This window comes from Chiloscyllium plagiosum, unplaced genomic scaffold (genome assembly GCF_037043375.1).
Source record: "Chiloscyllium plagiosum isolate Xiang-an unplaced genomic scaffold, Cpla_swu_hap1 HiC_scaffold_4, whole genome shotgun sequence".
Lineage (NCBI taxonomy): Eukaryota > Metazoa > Chordata > Chondrichthyes > Orectolobiformes > Hemiscylliidae > Chiloscyllium > Chiloscyllium plagiosum.
The window spans coordinates 30,253,201-30,280,483 of NW_028270142.1; the positions used below are offsets into that span (position 1 = coordinate 30,253,201).

The 27,283-nt window shown below is 40.4% G+C and overlaps 1 protein-coding gene across 2 annotated transcripts in view; it reads right to left on the minus strand.

Moving 5' to 3' along the window:
* The window catches only part of sdha (succinate dehydrogenase complex, subunit A, flavoprotein (Fp)), a 48,099-nt gene that overhangs the window by 14,370 nt on the left and 6,446 nt on the right, over nucleotides 1-27,283 (minus strand). For both annotated transcript variants that reach the window (XM_043688951.2, XM_043688950.2), the window contains exons 3-10: nucleotides 25,084-25,245; nucleotides 22,512-22,655; nucleotides 17,679-17,843; nucleotides 8,781-8,929; nucleotides 5,044-5,168; nucleotides 3,521-3,689; nucleotides 1,932-2,127; nucleotides 891-1,062 (exon numbers count right to left, since the gene is read on the minus strand). In XM_043688951.2, the coding sequence (XP_043544886.2) occupies nucleotides 891-1,062; nucleotides 1,932-2,127; nucleotides 3,521-3,689; nucleotides 5,044-5,168; nucleotides 8,781-8,929; nucleotides 17,679-17,843; nucleotides 22,512-22,655; nucleotides 25,084-25,245 (1,282 nt within the window). The remainder of the gene's footprint in view (nucleotides 1-890; nucleotides 1,063-1,931; nucleotides 2,128-3,520; nucleotides 3,690-5,043; nucleotides 5,169-8,780; nucleotides 8,930-17,678; nucleotides 17,844-22,511; nucleotides 22,656-25,083; nucleotides 25,246-27,283) is intronic.

The window sequence follows — 27,283 nt, forward strand, 5'->3', positions numbered from 1 at the left end:
GGAGTCACAGGTAGATAGGATACTGAAGGCGGCAGCATGTGGTATGTTTTCCTTTATTGGACAGAGCATAAAGTATAGGAGTTGGGAGATCATGTTGTGGCTATACAGGACATTGGTTAGGCCAGTTTTGGAATATTGAGTGCAATTCTGGTCTCCCTCCTACTGGAAGGATGTTGCGAAAATTGAAAGAGTTTAGAAAAGATTTACAAGGATGTTGCCAGGATTGGAGGGTTTGAGCTACAGTGAGAGGTTGAATAGGCTGGGTTGTTTTCCCTGGAGTGGCGGAGGCTAAGGGGTCACCTTACAAAGGTTTATAAAATCATGAGGGGCATGGATAGGGTAATAGACAAGGTCATTTCCTTGGGGTGGGCGAGTCCAGAATTAGAGGGCATAGATTTTAAAGGGATCTAAGGAGCAACCTTTTCACACAGAGGGTGGTGCGTGTATGGACTGAGCTGCCAGAGGAAGAGGTGGCAGCTGGTACAGTTGCAATATTTAAAAGGCATCTGGATGGGTATATGAATAGGAAGGGTTCAGAGGGATATGGGCCAAGTGCTGGCAAACGGGACTAGATTAGGTGAGGATGTCTGGTCGGCATGGACGAGTTGGACTGAAGGGTCTGTTTCCGTGCTGTACATCTCTATGACTCTATGACATCCATGACATCCATTATGGACCATACGAGGCTCAATTAAATTATTTGTTCTGGATAAACGCAGCACTCGGTGTTCAGATTTCAACTCGGAAATATATTATTTCTGGTTAAATTCTAATTTCTGAGTTGTTTTAAAACAAAGACATTAACATCAAAATAAAGTTTCAAAGGTTTTGTGAACTAGAGTGGAATGCAAGACTAACTGACTGACAATGAAATAAGTAACAAATCATACCTGGCTTGCAAGTTTCCGCGATGGTCAGGGCACAGGCACGGCCAAATACCACTAAGTCGAGGAGGGAATTTGCTCCAAGTCGGTTAGCTCCATGAACTGAAGCACATGCAGCTTCACCACAGGCATAGAGGCCAGGAACCACAGCATCTTTACCATTTGTGTGGTTAATCACCTGCAAGAGGCAAAATGCACATTGAAGTATTGTTTATCACATTTTAACATCCTGAATTTTGACACTATTTCCTTTACAGTGGGCAATTTAAAAAGAAACTTATGCGGAATGAACATTCTAATATTAGTACTTACAGCAAGCTATGCAACTTTTCAGTATCCTACCATATATCATTAAATTTAAATATATACTGGTAAATAACAATAATGCATGCAGTTTTGGTTTTATATTAAAACAAAGTTTCATTTTACACATCTTCAGCTGTGGCCAAAGGGTTCTTGGAGGACGAGGCACATTCCATGCTTTGAGACTTTACAGTCAAGTCTAATCTGATTCACGCTGAAGCCTTTAGGAACAAGACAAAGGCAAAGGCACTCACAATGTCATCAACTATAAGCAAGGCTTCTTTGGCATCAACACAATACAGGAGTCCAGTTGGTTTGCTTACTGCCTTCACATTAGGGCTCCACTTTAGGGGCCTAACCCCGCACAAACAAAACACATCTGCCTCTCATGTCTGTGTATTTTGTGGTTAATAATAACACCACAATGAATGAAGAGTGAAGAATTTTTAAAATAATCTGTCAGACACAATTACAGATGTTTAAAAAAAATTAAAGTGGGAAATGCACCTTCTCACATTCTTGACTTTTTAAAAATACTATATTGCCAAAAATGTGCAACTTTGCATGAGCCCAAAGCACAAAGTATGTTTTTTAAAGCATAGTTATGAGAGTACAAATAACTATAATGATATACAAGTATGGTACAAGAAAAGTGGAATGAATTCATAATCTGCTTATTCAGAGGCAACAGTGTGACCACCTGTACAGAATTCATTGAAATACAATCCAAAATATTGCTGTTACCTGGCCTTTGTAGTTGGTGGGGACACCTCCCATATTGTAATGAACTGTAGGAAGGACTGGAATTGGCTCTTTGGTAACATCCACGCCAGCAAAAATCATAGCAGTTTCTGAAATACCAGGCAGCCGCATTGCAAGCTGCTCAGGGGGCAGGTGGTGCAGTTGTAAGTACACATGATCCTTATCAGGGCCGCAACCTCTGTCGAGACAGTGATGACAAATGCCAAAGGTCACAGAAAATATTTCAGAGAAGGTACAGTTTAGACACTTATGGCACCCATGCTTCTAATATTCAATAAAAACCATGACAGGCTTAGCCTAAATGTGGTATAAAGAGCTGAATTCCAGAAGAGAGGGAGTATAACTGGCCTTGATATCAGGCAGCACTTGAAGTATGACATGAAGGACCCAATCGGATAAAGCAGAAGCATTTTCATTCGTTGGGAGTAAGGCCATTGGGAGCTCTGAACTTGCTCCATCAGAATTCTGTTAATGCTTTCTCTCCACACCCTTTGACCCCTTTATCCTCAAGAACTATATCAAACTTATTCTTGAAAACATTAAATGTTTTGGCCTCAACCAATTTCCTGTGGCAGAGAATTCAAATTTCACAAGCTCACCAATCTTTGGCTGAAGAAACTGCTCACCCAGTCCTAAATGGCATACCCTGTATCCTTAAACAGTGACCTGGTATTCTGGAACATCCTGCCTGCATTTACACAACCCCCACTCCCCAACTCCATGATGCACCTCCCACCAACCCCATCTCCCCGCTCCTGTTTTTCCAAACTCCAATGATCGTAGATTAATCAATCCAGGCTCTATTCATACATCAGTCCTCCTATTCCAGAAATCAATCTGGAAAACATGCGTTGCACTTCCTCCATAGCTTGAACATCCCTCCTCAGATAAGGAATCCCAAACTACACACAATACTACAGGGATGGTTTCACCCCAAGATATTGTACAATTCGAGCAAGACATCCCTGCTTCTGTCCTCAAATGATCTTATTTTGAAGGCCAATATATCATTTGCCTTGTTCCACCTGCATGTGAACTTTCAGCAATTGGTATGCAGGGGCATTCAGATTTTATTTTATCTATCCCTTTTCTAATTTCTTTGTCATCCCCTCCTATTATGTCCTTTGGTTATCTTTCTACAATGGAATGCTTCATCAATACAAGTGGTTGTTATAACATTTGATGAGTTTGCAAGTCTTTGTTGGTTCAGCACCATATAAATTGCTAATGCGGATCAGGAATAAGTTTCTGAAATGTTCTAGCCATCAGTCTGTGCTCCCATTTTGTGTCATTTTCCTGCTGATTTTAAGGAATAAAAATGTAATCCAGGAGTGAACTTTGCTCTTGCTCTTTTTTGGACTGTGGTTACAAATCAAGTCTCTTACAGTTAGTTACTCTTACAACCGTAAGCAACAGGAGATTGATGCATCCACTATAAATGTAATTTCTTTCTAAGCATAACATTTGAGTGAATAGTAAATGAGTAATGAGAGATATGAGAGAGAGGGAGAGGTTAAGTGCACATTCTTACTTTCACAAAAGAAAACAAATCTAGAGGGGTTCAAGCTTACCGCCCTTCACGAATTTCAATGGTCATAGATCGTGATACTACATCTCTCGAAGCAAGATCTTTTGCAACTGGAGCATATCGCTCCATGAATCTCTCTCCCTCACGGTTGATGAGAATTCCACCTTCACCACGACATCCTTCAGTGATGAGGCAACCAGCACCATAAATTCCTAGAGTGTGCAACGAACATAGCTTTCACTATTTGAATTCAAGATACAAATAAAACAGCGAAACATCTGGTGTAATAAATCACGTAAGCAGTCAACACAAATTCAACAGAACAGCAGTCACAATTACTGTACATTGCCACAAAGCACTGTAAGCACAACTCTATTTATAAGAATCAGCCTTGGCTTGGGGATAAGACTGTCACTTTCAAGTTTGAAGATTATACATTCAAGCTATTGAAGACTCCTTTGTATTCCGGATTACTCTACTGTAATCTTGTGCATTATCACCACGGTTTAAACATAAGAAATATGCCAGCTGATTTACATACAGCATGCTCCTGTAAACAAACTAATGACAAGATAATTTTTTTGGTATTGATTAAAGGGTAAATGAAGACCAAGACACTAAAAAGAACTAACTTTTTGTTTGAACAATGCTATCATATATTTTTCCAACCGCCTAATAGGGTAGCTGGTATTTTAGTTTTTGTTTTTTTTTAAAAACAAGAAAATTAAACCTTCACAAGATTACAGTAGAGTACTTTAGGACAAGCTGCATTTAAAGCCATGCACCAAATATGATTTGTCCACAGGACCACACAGCAATAAGTATCCATTAACGGCTATATCTTCACAATCCAATGCCTAAATATGGGTGTTTACTCCATAAGTCTTGCATTTTCTTTAAGATCTCGAACACTTAACATCTTTAAATCCCATCAGTGAGAATACACTAATGATTTTACTTCTTATTAGAAATGAAAGGCATAAGATCATCTTTCCTCTTTGGGAAAGATTTACCCTTTAGTCCACATATACACTTCCCTGATCATATGATTCAGATTCTGATATCAGAAGTTAATCTTGATCCTGACAATTTATACGTGTTTTGTCATTTCCCAGTGACCATTAGGATTTTGGCTTTCTTCCAAAAAAATTTTCCAAATTTTTAACCTCCACATTTAGATGAAACACCTGTTATACTCCATGTTATACTTCAGAAAGGCAGATTGTGAAGAGCCAATACCAATCTGCATGCAAACCTTTGTTTTGTTTTAAAGAATTACACATTACAAACATGTTTTACCATATTGAAAGGTATGAGTTTTGTTATCAAAATTTACCTTTCATGGTATACAAACGCAAAGTCAAGAACTCTTACAGCTTCAAAACAAACAGAATCTTATTTAAGCACCTATTCAATAGATGAAGTGCCCTGGCAATCAATAATCTGAGAAAACAATGTTACTTGTATACCTCTCGCAGCTACCATAAAACCTTCTAGGATCTTCATTAAAAAAGTGAAAAATATAAAATTAGAAGTATATACTGGGCACTAGGAGCAATCTCGCACCTGTGGGGTGAAATTGGACAAATTCCAAGTCCTGATTGGGTAACCCAGCTCGAGTGACCATGGCACTTCCATCTCCAGTACTTGTATGAGCTGACGTACAACTGAAGTAAGTTCTTCCATATCCACTGCGAAACAGAACAAACATTGATCCAACAGTTTAATGACAAGCAAAAGCATTTACTTACTTACAATTGCTCAGGACATCTTGCAATCAAATTGTGCTTTCTTTGGACTATTAGCCATGATCTAGTTAACTGGTAGGACAGTGGCAAAGGGCTAAATGGCTGCCTTCTGTTTCAATATCCTTACATCAGTCTGGGACAGTCCATCACCCAAGTCCTCTCTCCCTCCTTGACTCTGCTTTCCTGATAATGACCTGATGAATTGAAATGCTTCACTAATAATATGCTGAGTGCAAGCAAACTGAAGAACAAACAACTCCTCCATTGTGTTTCTGACATTTATCCAGGATGACTACTGGAGTCTAGACTTATGTTCCAGATTGACTGAGAAAGCCTAAGAACTTTGAGAGGATGCGCTTCATTCAATCTAGCGTACTACTGTTCACAGTGTGGTCTCCAGTACATTGGGAGTCAATAAACAGACTAGGTGACCATTTTGCAGCACATGTTCTATTCGTAAAAATGAACTTACAGTTCGCTGCCACTTCATGTTGCTACACCAACATTTCTGTCTCGGACCTGCCATAGTGTTCCAGCGAGCCTCAGTGCTAGCTCAAAGAAGAGCATCTCATTCCCACTTGAGGACCCTGCAGCTTTTAGGACTCAATATAGAGTTGAATAACTTTAGAGCCTGATTCCATCCAATCGTTTGCCTTATTGTAAAAAAAAAACACACACCCCTACGCCCCGATCCTGTCATGACATGGTTTGCTTTCAGCACAGTCTACACATTCTATTATTTTATTAAACCGTACAAAATATAGTTGACAATAAACAGAAAGCAGCAGTTCACAAAAAAACAGGGGAAAGGGCAGCAAAGCCAAACCCCAAACTCCACCATTCAACCAGGGAGATGAGGACGAACCTCAAATCCCATTTCCATTTATCACAAAGATAACAGTAACAAACACAGACAAGACAATGCAATCAAATCAGAAAGAGTGCATAGAACACAGACCCAATATAGCTATAAAAGACACCTGACAAACATTCTCTATTACTCTCAGCTCTCATTATCGCTTCAGCTTCTCTTCTCTTCTCTCCTGGCTTACTATCAATAAACCCCTTGGCTGCCTACTCTTTTTATGTATCTCTCTAGGCTCCATCTTCACCTATCCCCTTATTCCCCAACATACTGTCTTCAGCAGAAATACATAACACATTTTCCAAGCTACTATCAGTTCTGATGAAGAATCACTGAACTCAAAATGTTAACCCTGCTTTCACCCCATAGATGCTGTCAGACCTGCTTTTAGCTCACACAACCAATTCCTGGCTGTGACCGCACCAAACAAGAAGCAGTATCAATTAACATGAGTGGTGTCCTAGACCTTTTATTTCTAAATCACCTTGAGGACTCAAAAGAGAAAAGTTTTCAGGATTCTCCCCATGGCCCCCACTATCTATCCACTACCTAACTGGTTTGAATTTTGAACACACATCTCAGAGGAGATTTTGACACATAGGAATAGGGTCCTCTTAATATGATGCACAAGACTTCATGACTTTATGACACAGGATAGATGGACCAGCCGGTCTTTTTCTGTCCAGCACTGGTGTGCTTGTACATTCGTGCCTCTGTATATATTTGTTTTGTGTGTCATCTGAATTTAGCACTTAATTTCAAATTTAGAACATTTTAATAAAAGTAAAAGACTGAAAGACTGAAAAAAAAACCAAGTGCTAGAGAAACTCAGCAGGTCTCACAGCATCTGAGGAGACAGAAACAAGAGTTAACATTTTGAGTCTGAGATCAACTCTTGCTTTTGATTCAACGTAATGTATCAAGTGTTATTCTGGATGTAAGATCTAATGTAACAGTGGCAAATGCACTGCTGTAGGATGTTGATGAACTAGACAGTTGATGAACAAGATTCACAACCCACTGAGGGAGAGGAGGAGGAGGAGGAAGAATTTCTTCTGTCAGAAGGTTTTGAACTTGTGGAATTCTTTACTGCAAAGGCCTGTAGAGGCTGAATCATTAAGTATATTTAAAGCTGAGACTGACAGATTTTTAACCAGTAAGGAAACCAAGAGTTGAGTAAAAGATAGGAAAGAGGAACTGAGGATTATCAGATCAGCCATGAACTCACTGAATGGTGTAGGAGACTCAATGGACTGAATGGTCTACTTGTGCTCCTTTGTCCTATAAAGTCTCAGAGTTGTATAACTTCAGTCCAACTCGGCTATGCTAACCAGATATCCTAAATCAATCTAATGCCACTTTCCAGCATTTGGCCCATATCCCTCCAAATCCTTCCTGTACATGTTCCCATCCAGATGCCTTTTAAAATGTTATAATTTTACCAGCTCCCACCACTACCTCTGGCAACCCACCTTCCGTGTGAAAACATTTTCCCTAAAGTCCCTTTTCTTGAGTTTGAAAAATAAATTCTTCTTTTATACTTCTTTCGTCACAACTTAATATTAAAATTTGCCTTAAAAAAAAACAATTTAAAAAAAAAATATTCACAAGACGTTGCTGGTTAGGTCATCACTTATTATCTCTCTTGAAATGCTCAGAGGGCAGTTCAGAAACAACCACATCAATGTGGATCTAGAATGTCAAGTAGGCTAGACCAGGTAATGATGATAAATTTTCTTCCCTATAAGGACATTAGTGAACCAGATAGGTTTTTATAACAATCAACAGTGGTTACTAGCTGCCACTAGACCAGCTTTTTATTAAATTAAAATTTCACCATCTGTCATGGCATAATTTGAACCCACATTCCGGATTTGCAAGTCTAGTGACTTACCATGACAATAAAACCTCCCCACTAACCTATGTTTAGAGTTCATTTGAAGAAAGAATTGCAATATTTTCGGATAATTTCAATACAAGAACTGCAGTGATAAGTTGGAGTGGTCGAATTTAAATTTTAGGTTGTACTGTTCCACCTTAAAAATCTTCACAGCTTTATTGATTTGTTTTCTGAATGATTTTCATCCGGGACTTAAATCATCTTGAATCCATTAGGCAACACAATTTTTATGTAGTGCTGGTGCTTCTCAAACCACTGGTTCTGCACAGGGAGTTACAAGGTAACTGCGATACTACTGGGGCTTTAAATAGGAAGAATTTTGTTCAGCTTGCAATGTATGTCAACCAATTCTTATATTTGGCTGACAGCGTTTTTGCAAATCGTTTACCATTTGGAAAAAAATACTTTTATGTAGCACCTTGCTATGTTCACAGCATGTTCCAAATAAACAGCCAACAAGATACTTATGATTCGTTGGTGTGCACATTTGGTTTTGACATTTCTCAATGATAGTGACAAAGTTCCAAAAATAGGAAACAAATAATTTATTAATCTATTTCATCTTTTGGACTGAGGGAGGTCTTCCTGGCTCAGACACTTGACATACTATGTCCAATTCATCAATTAGTAATTTGAGATTTTTAACGTGCACTTGAACAGGCTTTGGTTCAATATCTCATCTAAAAGACCAGGATTGTCCCCACAGTTTAGGCGTGCTTGCGAATTGTGCCAAGTTTAAATCAGCACCAACAGGACAGAAAGTCAGTTAGTCTACAATACACATTCTTACCCAGTGGCAAGCACAGTATTATTAGCTCTAAATCGGTGAATAGAACCGTCTTCCATACACAATGCGATGACACCTCGACATTCTCCATTCTCCATCAGAAGATCCAAGGCAAAGTATTCAACAAAATAGCTGGTATCATACCGCAATGACTGCAGAAACACATTACAACAACTCCAATTATACAAGACCAAAAAGGGCAACACATTTTCTCAGAAGTTTGCAAATTAGTTAAATTGTACATGGCTCTAATTACTGTGGGGAAAATATACTTGGAGAGTTATCATGTTGTTAGCTCAAGGATATGAACATTTCCACTGAAAAGTGGTGTCTGGTTAGCAAACTGGTTGCAGATTTACCATGTGATGTGAAATAGTGTTTCAAGTAGCTTCACAATTTGATCTTTTTAAATTTCTGATTCTGTTTTATATATAGATCACAACAATTCTTAAGAAATCAAATTCAACATACTGGATGTCAATTTTTATATGCAATAAGAAAATATTTAACCTCACATTGGAGTGGGCAATAAACAAGGAAATAACAACTAATTCTTGCAAAAATAGTACGGTTATTATCATGGAGGATTTTAATCTGCATGTAGATTGGTCAAACCAGCTCAGTCAGGGTAGCCTTGAGGAGGAGTTTGTTGAGTGTATCCGTCATAGTTTTCTTGAATAGCATGGAATGGAACTGATGAAGGAGCAAGCTATCCTAGGTCTGGTCCTATGTGATGAGACAGGAATAATTAATGACCTCATAATCAGGGATCCTCTTGAAAGGAGTGATCGCAGTATGGTTGAATTTAAAATACATTTGCATGGTGTGAAGATAAAATCCAATACCAAGGTCCTGTGCTTGAATTGGGAGGGCGGGGGGGGGGTGGCTATGATAGAATGAGACAGGACATTGCTGAACAGACTGGAAACAGAGACTTTATAGTGCGACAGTTGACGAGCATTGGAGGACTTTCAAAGAAATTGTTCAAAAGTGCTCAGCAAAAGTATAATCTGGTGAGAAGGAAGAACTGTAAGCGGAGGGGTAATCTGCCATGGGTGTTTAAGGAATTAAGGCAGCCTATCAAAGTGAAAGAGAAGGCATACCAAGTGGACAAAACCAGCAAGAATCTAGAAGACTGGGAAAAGTTTAAAGGTCAACAGAAAGCCACAAAAAGATCTATAAAGAAAAGGAAGAGGAAGTATGCGAAGAAACTAGCACAGAATATAAAGACAGATAGCAAAAGTTCCTATAAATATATAAAACAAAGAAGTGGCTAAAGTAAGTATTGGTCCTTTAGAGGATGAGAACGAGTTAGCTATGGGATATGATAAAATGGCTGAGGCATTGAACAGGTACTTTGCAATGATCTTCACAGTGGAGGATACTAATAACAACATGCCAGTAAGTGACGAAGAGAAGAAGGTAGGTGAGGACCTAGAAACAATCATTATGGAAAAGTTAGTGTTGGGTAAGCTAATGGAGCTAAGGATAGATAACACTCCTGGCCCTGATGGAATGCATCCCAGGGTACTAAAGGATGGTGGGAGAAATAGCAGGTGGACTGGCAGTAATTTTCCAAAATTCGCTGAACTCTGGGGCAGTCCCAATAGATTGGAAAATAGCAAATGTGACGCCACAAGGGAAGTATACAAAAGATGGGGAACTATAGGCCAGTGAACTTAACCTCTGTAGTGGGGAAGATGCTGGAGTCTATTATCAAGGAAGAAATAGCAGGGCATCTCAAAAGAAATTGTCCCATTGTACAGACACAGCATAGGTTCATGAAGGGCAGGTCATGCTTCACAAATCTTTTGGAATTCTATGAAGACATTTTAAGCAAGGTGGACAACGGGGACTCAGTGGATGTGCTATACTTAGATTTCCAAAAGACCTTTGACAAGGTGCTGCACATAAAACTGCTGCATAAGATAAGGATGCATGGTGTTAGGGGTAAAATATTAGAGTGGATAGAGGATTGGTTGACTGACAGGCAGCAAACAGGGAGGATAAATGAGTGCTACTCTGGCTGGCAATCAATGACTAGTGGTGTGCCTAGGGGTCTGTGTTGGGACTATAATTATTTCTAATTTATATTGATGATTTGAAGTTGGAGAACCACGTGTACAGTATCAAATGTGCTGATGACACCAAGATGAGTGGCAGAGCGAAGTGTGCAGAGGACTGTGAAACTTTGCAGAGGAACATAAATACATTGAGTGAGTGGGCAAAGGTCTGACAGATGGAATACAACGGTAGTAAATGTGAAGTTGTACATTATGATAGGAATAACAGCAAAATAAATTATTACCTGAATGGTAAAAAGTTGCAGCATGCTGATTTGTAGAGAGACTTGGGTGTTGTGCATGAATTGCAGAAGGTTGGTCTGCACGTACAACAAGTAATTAGGAAGACATATGGAATTTTGTGCTTCACTGTAAAAGGGATTGAGTTTTAAAGAAGAGAGGTAATGTTACAGCTATACAAGGCGCTGCTGAGGCCACACCTGGAGTACTGTGTGCAGATTTGGTCTCCTTACTTAAGAAAGGATGTACTGGCATTGGAGGGGCTACAGAAAAGGTTCACTGGGTTGATTTTGGAGTTGAGGGGTTGACTTATGAGGAGAGGCTGAGTAGATTGCGATTATATTCATTGGAATTCAGAAGAATGAGGGGGGGAATCTTATAGAAATATATAAAATTAAGAAGGGAATTGATAAAATAGAAATAGAGAGGATATTTCCGCTGGTAGATGAAATTAGGACAAAGGGCATTACCTTAAGATTAGAGGAAGCAGGTTTAGAACTGAACTGATAAGGAACTTCTTTACCCAGAGGGCTGATAATCTATGGAATTTCTTGCCCAGGGAAGTAGTTGACACTACTTCAGTAAGCTAAGGTAGATACTTTTTTAAAAAAAAAAAGGAATTGAGGGATATGGTCAAAATGCGGTTAAGTGGAGCTGAGTCCATGAAAAGCTCAGCAATGACCTTATTGAGTGGTGGAGCAGGCTTGAAGGCCTACTCCTGCTCCTAATTCTTATGTTACGTTCTTATGTTTTTTTTTAATTTATTGGCTGCACCAGTGAAGCGTGCATGCAGAATTAACAAATTAAACAAAACAGCTAACCTCTATTATGACAACGACAATAGACTTTTCAAACATTCAGCCAGATTCAACTGACTTAAACTTCTGTGTCCTGAAGACAAATCTCCCATCCAGAATTTTAGGAGAATCGAACCCAATTATAACAAGATATTTCTCAGGGACAGGGTATCAGGATATTAAGATGGGGTCTGGTGGGGAGGAGAGTCAGGACATGAAAATTGACATTCTGTTGACAATTGTGGTTGGGTATAGGAGAAGAGGAATGGTTGGGTGCATATGAAGCCCAAAATTTTCTTCAGACTAGCATCAGCAGCAATGAGGTAAGTGGGAACAGCATTGAGGGAAGAGCATCTTGCAGAGAGCTGACTGAAACTGAGACACCAGAGACACTGAGTAAATGAATGATGAATATGGGGACAAGGGTTAGGCATTCTCAATCGAGGATCATTACAAGCTCCAATATATGCAGAAGCTGTACGGGAGTCGTGTACAGAGCAGCTTTCCAAGCAATAATGTGGAATTCTCCTGTTCCTCCATGTTCTATACAGAATATGAATAAATAATTTTACAACTAATTCTTCATTGTTGAGGCTGTCAAAGATCTGGAAAAAAAAACTAATCATGAGCTTATTATGCATATTCTTTCTAGTTTTTCAAAATTCACAGCAACAGATTTGGATAATTGCCTGCATATTTAAATTATCCAAAGTTGATATCTGGCGGTCACTAGATCTACCTAAAAGTACAACAAAGTGGTTGCAGACCTGCTACATGAACAGGATAGAGACAGAAACTCACACCCAGAAAATGGCACACAGTGCACCATTTTCCCCCCCAAAAGAATAAACTCAATAACTACCTTCTATGCTACATTAATGTCACTGGATGTCATCCAGTTGCTAGTGCCAGGATGTCAGAGCAGTACCATCCTGTAAATTGGGTTTGCTCGCTGGACTACAGTATGCAATAGGTCTTGCCAGACCTATCATATCGATGTTTGACAGCAATTTGCGCAAGGAAGACTAGAAAAACAATGCAAGTCATTTAGGCAATCAGTGAAATTAACAGGACTTTTCCAGCAACTTTCTTTGGAATATAGGGGTGGAATACAGAGGAAGCTTGATTACCCAAAGGACACAGGCAGGAGTATTTCGTTTAGTTGATCGAATGCTGGAAAACATTGTTTAGCCAAGCATCGGGACCTTGCGATCTTGCCAGATTATCTGAATTTCAGATAATCGAATTCCAAATAATTGAAGTTCCTCTGTATAGAGTAATGGAGGGATAAGTGTTAATCAGGGGATTAAATTTTAATCCCAATACATGCAAAAATTATTTGATATTCCTAACAATTGTTTTAAATCACTGATGGAGGGATGATGATTGCAAGTCATGAGACAAACATTCAAAGGAGCAGGTGGCTTGGCCCTTCAAGCCTGCTCTGCCATTCAATAAGATAATAGCTGATCTGATTACTTAACATTCCCGCATACCTCCATTAACCTTTCATTCCACAAATTCCTCAAGCAACCTCCCTCTGCCGTAAAAATATATTCAAAGCTTTCAAAGAGCAGTGAGAGCAGAGTTGCACGACTCTTGAAGAAAGAATCTCATGTCTTATAGAAGCAACCATTTATTTTTAAGGTGACTCCTGGTTCTTGGTCTCCTACAACATTAGACTGGGAGCTTTCACATCTTCATGCTGTCTTAGCAGCAACACAGAACCATCTCAGAAAATAAAGTGCAAAAAAGCTACTTTAACTCTGGTTTTGCCCAGATAGATTAACTCTTTGTGAAGCTTCCATTATCATTCAACAGCTTGACACCTGTTTGAACATAGGGTCTCTTCCAGGCTCAGTGGAACCAATTCCCACATACTGACCCCATTAACAGCCAACTTCTACCATCTGTCTAAACAGAATTCTGTTTCTAGGATCACTGTCTTTTCGAACCTTTTAAAATCAAGGCTCAGTCAGCAATTAGCCTTCAGGCCTGGCCTCATTCAAACAAAGTTTGCTTTGTCTGTTCTTTTCCTTTTCTACAAGCGGTCTTAAAGTCTAACAGTCATTTGCAGCTCATCATTTAAAAGTGATAATAGAATAAAAATAATTTTTAAAAAAAATCAGCCAGGGTTCTAATAATACGACTGCAATGCTTTGAGTGTTCCTGACTGAACTACTATTTCAGGTAGTGACCTCCTGACTTACAACACCCTCAATATGAAAAATATTTCTGAAACCCCCCACAGCCTTCTAACTGAAATGGTAAATTTCCTCTGCATTCTTCCTATGTGGTCACCAGAGCTGCACATGGTACTTCACTTGTGGCCTAACGTGTACAGATATCACCTTTCTCAGAAAGAATCTTACTGGCTCAGGGCTCTAAGTCACTGCTTACTCTAAACTCCAGCGGATAAAATCCTAGCCTGTCCAACCTTTCCTCATAAGGGATCTCACTCATCCCAGATTTAATTCTAGTAAACCTCTCTAAACTGCTTATAGTGCATGTAGATTCTTCCTTAAATATGACAACCAATACTGTACACGTACTCCTGATGAGGTCTCACTAATGCTCTGTACAAACGAAGCATGAACACTGCATTTGTATTCAAGCCCTTTCACAATAAACGATAACATTCTGATTGTTTCCCTATTTACTTGCTGCACCTGCTACTAATCTTTTGCCATTCAGCACTAGAACATCCAGATCTCTCTGCATCTCGGAACTCTGCAATTTCCCAGTTAGATAATAATGCTTCTTCCTTATTCTTCCAACCAAAAATGAATTGCATATTTTCCTACATTATATTCTATTTGCCAGATCTGTACTTATCTATATCTTTTCATACATTCCTTGTGTCCTCTACACAACTCACCTTTTTTCCTATTTTTCTGTTGTCAGCAAATGTAGCAATCATAACTAATTCCCTATCCAAGCCATTCATACAAATGATATCAAGTTGAGATTCCAGCACTGATCCCTGCGGCATACCACTTGTTACATCTTGCCAACTAGAAATGCAGCCATTTATGTATATTGTCTGTTTCCTGTTAGCTAGCCTACCTCTATCTATGTCAATGTTACCCCCTATATTGTGTACTTTTATTTTCCACAATAACCTTTGATGTGGCATTTTATTTTATGCCTTCTGGAAATCTAAGTACAGTATAATACATCAGTTCTAATTTATTCACAACAGATGATACATAGAAACAGAACTGGGGAAGAACTGAACACTTCTTGCTCTGTGTAACTCGTTCTCAGCTTCAAATTGTTTAGTTACTCGAGAACCAATCTTTCAGTTGGCAACAGGTAAATAAAGATTTCATCATCAATAACTGTTCATTTGTCCACAGACCAATCAACTTATTTCCAGTAAAAGCTGCATCAGTACATCCCCTCAGTTCCAATCATCTGCAATCCTGGAAAAACTAGTTGAACAAGCAGTAATTGCACAGTGTCTGGCATGGGTGACAGATTACATCTTTGCAAAACTGCAGCCACTGTTTCAAAACATTGGTTTTTAAAACAGCTCTTTCATTTCAGTCCCCAGTTTTTAAAAACACAATAAAAAGACACTTTTTTCCCCCCAAAGTGCATATGTACACACTGCATTTCTGGAATGCTGTACCCATTCTATTAATTGAAAAGGATCCATTCTGATACACACTTCTCAACATCAGCACCTGGGGTCATGCTGCAATTAATGTCAGGCTAGACACTAACATCAACATCCTGTAAATGAACACTTTTTAAAAACAAAATTGGATTTTAAGCATTTTCTTTAGGACAGATTGCTCCTCCTTCCATTATCACACTAGCTTTTCACTAACATCGAATTCCCTCACAACAGAAAATATTAGAAAATAAGTAAACATTAGAACTTTTGACTTGAAATCAGTTCTGTACTTCATTGTTTTCGCTGAAGGGCTCCTGCAGTCTGCTGTGTGGGCTTACCTTAAATTTCTGCACATCTTCTTAGCAACTGTTTGATTCCATGCACCAACTATTACATTGAGTAAAACATGCAGTTCTGAGGTGAGAAACTGAGGCTGATTCCCAATGCTAGCATTGTGTTTCTTAGCGGAAAGGAGGACTGACTTATACATTTTGTTGCTAAGAAAATTGAGACATCTCAGACGAGATCAATAAAAATGCAGTGATTGGTGGTCAATATCAGCAGCGACCACTGATATTTTTCAGCCCTATCATTCCGTGCTAAAATTTTAGCTTCCAACTATAGCTCGAATGCACAAGATACTATTCAAAATCTGCAGCTTTACACATTGTTACTAACAATATCATGTATTTAGACAGCATTCTTCACTTGCAGGAAGACGCAATTAAGATTTTGATTTCTAAATCATAAGCACTTAGTTTCCACAACACTTGATACCCCCAGTGTCTCTAATCTGTCATGACTGCCAGCACCAGACAAGGAGAAATTTCTTTGAATTAAGTATTGAGAAGATTAAAGATAATGGCTTCAGTCCCTGTCACAAACTCTCTTCCCTTTTTGCAGTTCATTCCAATACTAGTTTCTTAAGCACCCAAGATTTCAATTGCAGCATCACTGGTGATTGTGTTATCAGCTGGCAAGGTGTTAACCTGCTATAATCCTCCCCCCACTCCCCAACTAAACATCTTGTTATGCCTCACTGGGGATGTGCATCAAAAATCAAGCCACAATATTCCCAAAGGTGTCACAAAGTTAGAAGATTTTAAAAATTGCACAAAATTCCCTAATTTGTCTGTCTTTTAGACACAAATTGACAGAAAGCACAGAACAGGTTTCCGTAATAAACAAAAATTGCTACTTTTTACAAATAACTAGATGCTAACTACAGAAAACCAATTATGAACCATCAACAAAACCCTACTAGTTAAAACCCTAGCCCCCTGATAAATCCCATTAGTTGGACAGGAATAAATATACAAGTGTGATGGATGGAGGAAAGACTTGACAGCGTTTATGGAGATGGTATCTTATGTTTGTCAGGACTTGCTGCTCTGTGATCCCTCGGGATTCTTCTCCCGCCCTTGCACCTTATGGCTTCTCCCGCCCTTGCACCTTATGGCTTCTCCCGCCCTTGCACCTTATGGCTTCTCCCGCCCTTGCACCTTATGGCTTCTCCCGCCCTTGCACCTTATGGCTTCTCCCGCCCTTGCACCTTATGGCTTCTCTCTATTTCATTCACTACCAGATAGTTGAAGAGTTGGGGGCTATCAATCACAATCGTCATCAGACAGGAGGCCTTTGTCATTGATCCAAGGACTGGTGATCAGTTGGTAATCAGCTATTTGTTGCCAGTCAAAGCTCCATGTGTACTTGCCTCTTGGCCCCAACTTGTCTGTAAACTGAAATTCTACTACTGATTGAATAAACTGCAGAGTAAAGTACTTAACTTGTTTTTTAAAAAGTACAGGAATCCTTCCAAAATGCTTGGTTTCTAAAGCATTCATTTCCCCATTTCAGCCCACAATCAAAAATGCAGAAAACTAAAAAAAATTCCTTACACACACACTGTTCCTTTACTATGCACCTTAAACCTTGTTCAATTATCTAATTGCAAAAGGTGTCAAATTTTGTAAATACTCTTGTACAATAACTTGGAATATATTATTACATTAAAGATGATAAAGAAATACAAATTATTTAAGAGAAGGAAAAATAAACACATATTCATGTTTAGGAAATTTAACCTTACTCTTCTGATGAAAGATTGATGTCCAAAAATACTAAATTTATCCCTTTGTTCTACAGATATTTAAAGAATCAATCAGTCGACATGTCTTACCCTGCCATACAGAGTGTGCAGTAAAGAGTGCCCTGTCCGGTCTGCAACACAACAGCAGCGGTGAGCCTGCCCCCCTTTTCCAAATTGCAGGCTTTGCCCACCAAATGCACGTTGATAAATCTTGCCTGCCTCGGTTCTACTGAAAGGCATTCCATAATTTTCCAGCTAGTATAAAGACAAGAGCAAACAGAGAACACAAAAATTGTTAACAGCTCATTCTTCCAGGAAAGGATTTAGATTCCACAGACCCAAATCTTCAAAAGCTGACAAATGCAAATTGCTTTGCATCGGTCTCATCACTTCAACATCTCCCATAATGTTCTCTGCTACTGACATGTTTCTGCTATAAAGGCAGAAATTCTTAATGGAGGAGATGCCAAAAGGAATCAGTTTGGGTGGAAATAAGGAGAAGCAAGGGAAAGAAGTCATGGGTGGGAGTGGTCTATAGGCCCCAGAAGAGTTCCCTCAGTAAAGGACGAGCTTAATTTAGAATATACATATATGGATGCATGTAAGAAGGACACTGCAATTGTCACGGTTGGTTTTAATCTGCATTTGACTGCAAAAATTAGATGGGCAAGGGTAACATGGATGACAAATTTGTAGAGTGCAAATTTAGATCTCATAATGTGTAAAGAGGTGGAATTAATATGTAATTTTGGATTTAAGGATCCTCTTGTGTGCAGCAATTATTGTAATATGATACATGAGCTGATGGCACAAATAGATATATGGATAAATAAATGAGTGAATGAGCGATGGCAGACTTTTTGAGTAGATATTTCGTAATGTTAAGCAAAGGTTCATTTTGGTCAAAAAGGATTTGGTGAGAGGTGGTAAAGGAGGGTATCCAATCAAAAATTAAGATACACAGAGCAGCAACACCGAGTGGCAAAGTGGAGGACTTGATTGTTTTTATCCCCCAGACAAAGCACTGCAGGTGACTAAAAATCTATAAAAAAGGGAGAAAATAAGTTATGATTATGATTATGAAAGTAAATTAGCAAGAAGGTGGTAAGGTCCTAGGAACTGTTGGAGTGCAGCTTCATAGCTCCTTGAAAGTGGAGTTGCAGGTAGATAAGGTACTGAAAGGCAGCATTTGGTACGCTTCCCTATATTGGTCAGAGTATTGAGTACAGGAGCTGGGAGGTCATGTTGCGGCTGTACAGGACATTGGTTAGGCCACTGTTGGAATACTGCGTGCAGTTCTGGTCTCCTTCCAATCAGAAAGATGTTGTGAAACTTGAAAGAGTTCAGAACAGATTTGGATAATTTGAGCTACAGGGAGAGGCTGAACAGGCTGGGACTGTTTTCCCTGGAGTGTCGGAGGCTGAGGGGTGACCTTATAGAGGTTACAAAATTATGAGGGGCATGGATAGGGTAAATAGACAAAGTCTTTTCTCTGGGGTCGGGGAGTCCAGAACTAGAGGGCATAGGTTTAGGGTGAAAGGGGAACGATATAAAAGAGACCTAAGGGACAACTTTTTCACACAGTGGGTGGTATATGTATGGAATGAGCTGCCAGAGGAAATGGTGGAGGCTGGTACAATTGCAACATTTAAAAAGGCATTTGGATGGGTATATGAATAGGAAGGGTTTGGAGGGATATGGGTTGGCAGGTGGAACTAGATTGGGTGGGATATCTGGTCAGCATGAACGGGTTGGACCAAAGGGTCTGTTTCCATGCTGTACATCTCTATGACTAAGTAAAAGCTCTTGCTATTTTATTTCTCCTCCAAATGTATTTTTTTTAAAAAAGCAGCTAAACAGAGTATGGTATTCTTAGACAATGTAATTGGGAACTGAACATGGAAGATAACAACCAACAATTTGCAACAATCTTCACAGCGAAGGACATCGTAAACACTCCAAGGATCTCAGATAAGCAAGGTGCAAATGGGAGGAAAGGTCTGATAAAAGTCTCTATCATGAAGAATAAAGTACTTGAAATATTTATGGTACCAGAGGCAGATAAGTCACCAGGAACTGATGGCCAGCTTCCAAAGGTTTTAAAGGAAGTGGTGAGAGAGATGATTGAAGCGTTGGTCAAAATATTCCAAAATTCACTCAATTCTAATGGGTTCAAGCCAATCAGAAAACCATTCATATGATACCCCTGTTCAAACTGAAGGTCAGTTACCCGACATCTGTCATTGGTCCATTACAAAAGGAAGAAAGTGTGGGGCATTTTGTACAGCTTAACATAATCAAAGAGTCAACTTGGTTTTGAAAGGGAAATTATGTTTGACAAGTTTGCAAGAGTTCTTTGATCATAACAAGCAGAGATAATAAAGGGAAACCAATATATGCAATGTATTTGCATTTCCAGAAAGCACTTGATAGGGTCCCATGTGAAAGCTTATTGCACAAGAGCTCACAGTACTGGGGACAAAGTATTTACGTGGACTGAAGATTGGTTAACACACAGTACTGTTAATGTTTTGGGGGTCTAGATTAGAGTGGTGCTGGAAAAGCACAGCAGTTCAGGCAGCATCAGAGGAGCAGTAAAATCGACGTTTCGGGCAAAAGCCCTTCATCAGGAATACAGGCAGATTGCCTAAAGGGTGAAGAGATAAATGAGAGGAGGGTGGGGGTGGGGAGAAAGTAGCATAGATTACAATAGGTGAGTGGGGGAGGGGATGAAGGTGATAGGTCAGGGGGAGGGTGGAGTGGATAGGTGGAAAAGAAGATAGGCAGGTAGGACAAGTCATGGGGACAAGTCATGAGCTGGAAGGTTGGAACTGGGGTGAGGTGGGGGAAGGGGAAAATGAGGAAACTGGTGAAATCCACATTGATGCCCTGGGGTTGAAGTGTTCCAAGGCGGAAGATGAGGCGTTCTTCCTCCAGGCGTCTGGTGGTGAGGGAGCGGCGGTGAAGGAGGCCCAGGACCTCCATGTCCTCGGCAGAGTGGGAGGGGGAGTTGAAATGTTGGGCCACAGGGCGGTGTGGCTGATTGGTGCGGGTGTCCCAGAGATGTTCTCTAAAGCACTCTGCTAGGAGGCGTCCAGTCTCCCCAATGTAGAGGAGACCGCATCAGGAGCAATGGATACAATAAATAATATTAGTGGATGTGCAGGTAAAACTTTGATGGATGTGGAAGGCTCCTTCAGGGTCTTGGATTGATGGGAGGGAGGAGGTGTAGGCGCAGGTTTTGTACTTCCTGCAGTGGCAGGGGAAGGTGCTAGGATGGGAGGGTGGGTTGTAGAGGGGCGCGGACCTGACCAGATAGTCACGGAGGGAACAGTCTTTGTGGAAGGCGGAAAGAGGTGGGGAGGGAAATATATCCCTGGTGGTGGGGTCCTTTTGGAGGTGGCGGATGATTTGGTTTATGCGAAGGTTGGTAAGGTGGAAGGTGAGCACCAGGGGCGTTCTGTCCTTGTTACAGTTGGAGGGGTGGGGTCTGAGGGCGGAGGTGCGGGATGTGGACGAGATGCGTTGGAGGGCATCTTTAACCACGTAGGAAAGGAAATTGCGGTCTCTAAAAGGAGGCCATCTGGTGTGTTCTGTGGTGGAACTGGTCCTCCTGGGAGCAGATACGGCAGAGGCAGAGGAATTGGGAATACGGCATGGCATTTTTGCAGGAGGTAGGGTGGGAAGAGGTGTAATCCAGGTAGCTGTGGGTTTGTAAAAAATGTCGGTGTCAAGTCGGTCGTCATTAATGGAGATGAAGAGGTCCAGGAAGGGGAGGGAGGTGTCAGAGATGGTCCAGGTAAATTTAAGGTCAGGGTGGAACGTGTGTTGGTGAAGTTGATGAATTGCTCAACCTCCTCACGGGAGCACGAGGTGGCGCCAATGCAGTCATCGATGTAGCAGAGGAAGAGGTGGGGAGTGGTGCCGGTTTTGGGTCCAGTTATCTTTCTTCAGTTCTGAAGAGTGTTAAACTCTGCTTTCACTCCACAAATGCTGCCAGACCTGCTGAGTTTCTCCAGCAATTTCTATTTTTGATCCAGATTTCCAGTTCCTTCTTTGAAGAGACTAAAATGGGTGGGAGGACAAGCTGTGATGAGGATAAAATAAGTCTGCAGGGGGCTATAGATAAGTTGAGTGAGTGAGCAAAAAGATGGCAGATGGATTTTTTTTTGTAAGAAAGGACAAGGCACTTTGGTAGGGAGAACCAAAAAAGAGACTCCTATATAAATAGAAATAGACTCCAAAAAAGACTGTAGCACAGAAAGATCTTGAAAAAGGTTATCATACAGATGTAGCAAGTAATTAAAGGTGACAAATGGAATGTTGACCTTTATTTCTAAATTTTGGAGATTAAAAAGGAAGTCTTGTTAACAACAGTATATAATACCGGTGAGGCTGCACTGGAATAGGGTGTACAGTTTTTGGTCCCTGTATTTAAGGGAGAATATACGAGAATTGGTGGCAGTTCACAAAAGATTCATTAAGCTGATTCCTGACATGAAGGGTTTACTTTTCAAAAGCATTTAAACAGTTATTCATTAGAGTTTTGAAGAATGATTGGTGATTTTGCTGAAAAATGCAAAACTGTTCCGTTGTGAAAACTCAAAAAATTTGCTACTGCCCAAATATGGCATCCTTCCATTCCAAGGCAACCAACCAATTAGTCAGGTTGAACGGTTAATTTAATGCTGCGTACATGCACCATCCCCACCCCAAAATATCTGGTTTAAAAGGTTTAAATCTAAATCATTGGACTTTTATTGCAGTCGGAAATAAAATATGAGCATCCCATCAATCTTGATGGGACACAAACATAAGTCTCAAGGACAGCAACCTGAGCTGTTAACCTAATTACTACACCATCCCGTTAAACATTTCAGAGTTAGAAAATACCTTGCATTTAAAAATCTCAAGCTTATTTACCTCAATAACGGCAGCTGGTGCCTGTTCTGTCATATAGTGGATTGCATCTTGATCTCCCAGCCAATCAGATCCTTTAACAGTATCATAAAAATGCCACCTCCAATCATCACTCTCCATATTGCCCAGTGCAGCATTTATTCCACCCTGCAAAAATAACCAAGTGTTTCTTTAAACCTTCTTTTCATTTGTTGGTTACCTGTCAGCATTTATCATCAGTGAGAAAATGAAACAGATGGTTAGTATCAACATTAAAATTAAACACACAGAAAAAGCATAGGATGAAACAGATTAAAAGAGAAGTAAATCTGATTTTACTCCACTGCTTTTTCTTAATTTCAACCTCAAGAAAACTTGACTCACCTAGATCAACTTTTGATTCTATTCAAGGGGGAGTTAGATATAGCACTTAGGGCTAAAGGGATCAAAGGCTATTGGGAGAATGCAGCAACAGGGTACTGAGTTGGATATTCAGCCATGATCCTACTGAATGACAGAATAGGATCACAAAGGGATGAATTACCTACTCTTGCTCCTATTTGCTACGTTTCTATATATCCTTAACGCTAGTCAATAATCTAAGCAGGGCTGTATGCATTTACTTCAGTTGTTAAATGGGAAGTTATTGCTTCACAGTACACATCCATTTCCTCAGCTGGAGGTGGAATCTGTAGACAGTCCAACTCTACACATACACAGCCTAGAACCCAAAATTGGAAACTCTACATTCTGTCATAAAAACAGCCTCTCTCATCCCCTGCCATCCACAGAGTTCATAATTAGTTCTGCACTCTACTGTGCATAGAATGGATACTACCCTCCCAAACTACCAATTTACAGCTTTACATCCCAACTCATGCACACCTACAGGATGAAAGTGAGTACTGCAGATACTGGAGATCAGAGTCAAGATTAGAGTGGTGCTGGAAGAGCACAGCAAGTCAGACAGCATCCACGGAGCAGGAAAATCCACATTTCAGGCAAAAGCCCTTCATCAGGACTTGCGAGCTTTTGCCCGAAACATCGATCTTCCTGCTCCTTGGATGCTACCTGACCTGCTGCGCTTCTCATGCACACTCACGTCTGTGCACAAGATAGTATATAGACTGCCAAATCTGAACCACTTTGGTTTTCATACACATGAATGAACTTCTATCTAAAAAGGTATTACTTTCCAAGATAATACAGCAAAGTGCCAGCCTTGGCTCAAAGGCAACATTTTTTTATCAGAGACAGAATATTGTGGCTTTGGGTCTGACCCCAGAGAATTTATCTCCTGACGAAGGGCTCATGCCCGAAACGTCGATTCTCCTGCTCCTTTGATGCTGCCTGACCTGCTGCGCTTTTCCAGCAACACATTTTTAAGCTTTTTTTAAAATAAAGATTTTACATTGCTCATTCCATCTCACCTTGCAAATGAACTTTAAAAGATCCCATCACTTCACTCAAGGGAAAAAGCTTACCTGGTGACCAGTTCAATATTCAGAAAGTCATGGAGTTTTAACAGCATGCAGAGATTCTCTGATCAGCATAGACACAATGGGCCATCTAACATCTATCTATTCTAATCCCATTGCCAGCACTTGGCCCAAATCCTTGTATGCTTATGGTACAGAGTGCTCATCCAAATAGTTGTTCACTGTCTGCCTCTACCAACCTTTCATTTAGAGAGTTCCAGTTACTCAAAACCCACCTGGGTGAAAACCTTTCTCCTCAAATCCTCTCAACTTCCTGCTCCTTACCTTCCCCCGGTTACTGACCCCACTACTAAGTGGAAACATTTCACCCTATCTGCCTTGTCTATACCCCCCTCATCGTACATCTTAATCAGATTCCCTCTCAGCCTTCTTTGCTCTAAGGAAAACAATCCCAGCCTAGCTGTTTGTAGTTGAATCGATCCAGCCAAGGCAACATTTAATATTTAGTTCAATCACAATCACATCCTTCCTATAGCATGGTGGCCAGAACTGCACACAGTACTTGGTTGTGCCTAAATGTTATAATAGCTCCATCATAACATATTTGATAATGTATTCAATACCTTGACTAATAAGGGCAAGTACCCAATATGCCTTCTTAAGCACCTTGTTTACCTGTCCTGCTGCTTTCAAGGATTTATGGACATGCACCTCTCAAAATATTATCTTGCCATAATCCTACTACTGCATGCGGGATTTTGCCGGGCACACCATTCAGCCGCAACCTTCCCAACAAAGTCCTTTAATGCATAATGCAACCAGATATCCAAGCACAGGACCCAGCCACATCCTATAGCACTGGCTCAGATCACATCAGCAAACATCAGTCCTAGCCACAGCACAGGACCTAGCCACTTCTTGATCAGCTATCTTCCCCAGTGTCCAGTTCAACTGGATCTCTGAGCACTAACAGCCATATCTTTGTCATCCAACTCCCGACAATTTTCATTCTGAATAGCCCTCATGATACTCACTCACACAGCTCCATCACTATGGTGGAGGAAAGACTTCAGTTTGTACAACTGTTGACATTTAAACACAAATCAGAAATATCACTAATTGCAATGCATGTATGAAAGATTATCAGTAAGTCTCACCTGAGCAGCGACTGTGTGAGATCTAGTTGGAAAGAGTTTTGTAACACAAGCAGTGTTGAAACCAGCTTCAGATAAACCAAAAGCTGCTCGTAAACCAGCACCACCAGCTCCAACAACCACCGCATCAAATTCATGATCTACCACTGGGTACTGAGTAGAAATCTATATTCAGGAAGCAAGATACACATTGTGGTTACCATGTCAATGGCTCAGACTGTAAAAATAAAAGAATCAGAGCAATGCCAATTTTCACTGATGTTCAAAAAGACATTTATAGCACCATTAATGCAAGGAAAGGTCCAAGACACTTCACAGGAGCATTGGAAAAGAAAGTTACACAAAGAAACTATTAGGTCAGATGATCAAAAAGGTTTTCATAATGTCTCAAAGGAGGAAAACTAGAGGCAGAGATGTAAAGGAAGCAAAGACCAAAGCTTGGAGCTGAGGCAACAGAAGGCACAACCACCGATGGTGTCGCAGTTCAAATTCAAATTGCACAAGTCACTAGAATTAAAAGTATTGATAGCTAGGAAGTCTGTGGAGTTTGAGAAAATTCAAGATAGGGAGGGGAGACATCACAGACACATTTGAAGAAAGCTTGAGAATGTTACCAAAACATTGCTTGATCAGGAGCCAAAATATAAGCCAGGACACACAGGGTGATAACACACTGCAAATGAAGACATGAATCCTTTCAGAGTTTTAAATGACACTGACTTTAGTTTGATGAATACAGAAAGCAAGAGAATAGCCAGGAGCACATGGCAATAGTCATGTCTAGCCAACGTACAAGTGCTGATTTCAACAGTAGATGAGTCAAGGCAGGAATGGAGTTAGGCTATGTTATAAAAGAGGAAGTGCTTGATGTCTTGAAACGCATAAAGGTAGATAAATCCCCAGGACGTGATCAGATGTACCAGAGAACTCTGTGGGAAGCTAGGGAAGTGATTGCTGGGCCCCTTGCTGAGATATTTATACCATCGATAGTCACAGGTGAGATGCCAGAGGACTGGAGATTGGTTAACGTGGTACCATTATTTAAGAAAAGTGGTAAGGACAAGCCAGGGAACTATAGACCAACGAGCCTGACGTCGGTGCTGGGCAAGCTGTTGGTGGAAATCCTGAGGGACAGGGTTTACACGTATTTGGAAAAGCAAGGACTGATTAGGGATAGTCAGCATGGCTTTGTGTGTGGGAAATCATGTCTCACAAACTTATTTTTTTGAGAAGTAACCAACAGGATTGATGAGAGCAGAGCAGTGGAGGTGATCTATATGGACTTCATATGACAAGGTTCCCCATGGGAGACTGGTTAGCAAGGTTAGATCTCATGGAATACAGGAAGAACTAGTCATTTGGATACAGAACTGGCTCAAAGCTAGGAGAGGTGGTGGTGGAGGGTTGTTTTTCCGACTGGAGGCCTGCGACCAGTGGAGTGCCACAAGGATCGGTGCTGGGTCCACTATTTTTCATCATTTATATAAATGATTTGGATATGAATATAGGAGATACAGTTAGTAAGTTTGCAGATGACACCAAAATTGGAGGTGTAGTGGACAACGAAGAAGGTTACTTCAGATTACAACGGAATCTTGATCAGATGGGCCAATGAGCTGGGCAGATGGAGTTTAATTTAGATAAATGGGAGGTGTTGCATTTTGGGAAATCTTAGCAGAACTTGTACTCTTAATGGCAAGGTCCTAGGGAGTGTTGCTGAACAAAGAGACCTTGAAGTGCAGGTTCATAGATCCTAAAAGTAGAGTCACAGGTAGATAGGATAGTGAAGGCGGCGTTTGGTATGCTTTTCTTTATTGGTCAGAGCATTGAGTACAGGAGTTGGGGGTCATCTTGCGGCTGTACTGGACATTGGTTAGGCCATTTTTGAAATATTGCGTGCAATTCTGGTCTCCTTCCTATTGGAAGCATGTTGTGAAAGGGTTCAGAAAAGACATAGAAGGATGTTGTCAGGGTTGTAGGATTTGAGCGATAGTGAGTGGCTCAACAGGCTGGGGCTGTTTTCCCTGGAGTGTCGGAGGCTTAGGGGTGACATTGTAGAGGTTTATAAAATCATGAGGGGCATGGATAGGATAAATAGACAAAAGTCTTTTCCCTGCGTTGGGGGAATTCCAGGTTTAGGGTGAGAGGGGAAGATATAAAAGGGACCTAAGGGGCATCCCCAGATAGTGGAGTGTTTATGGAA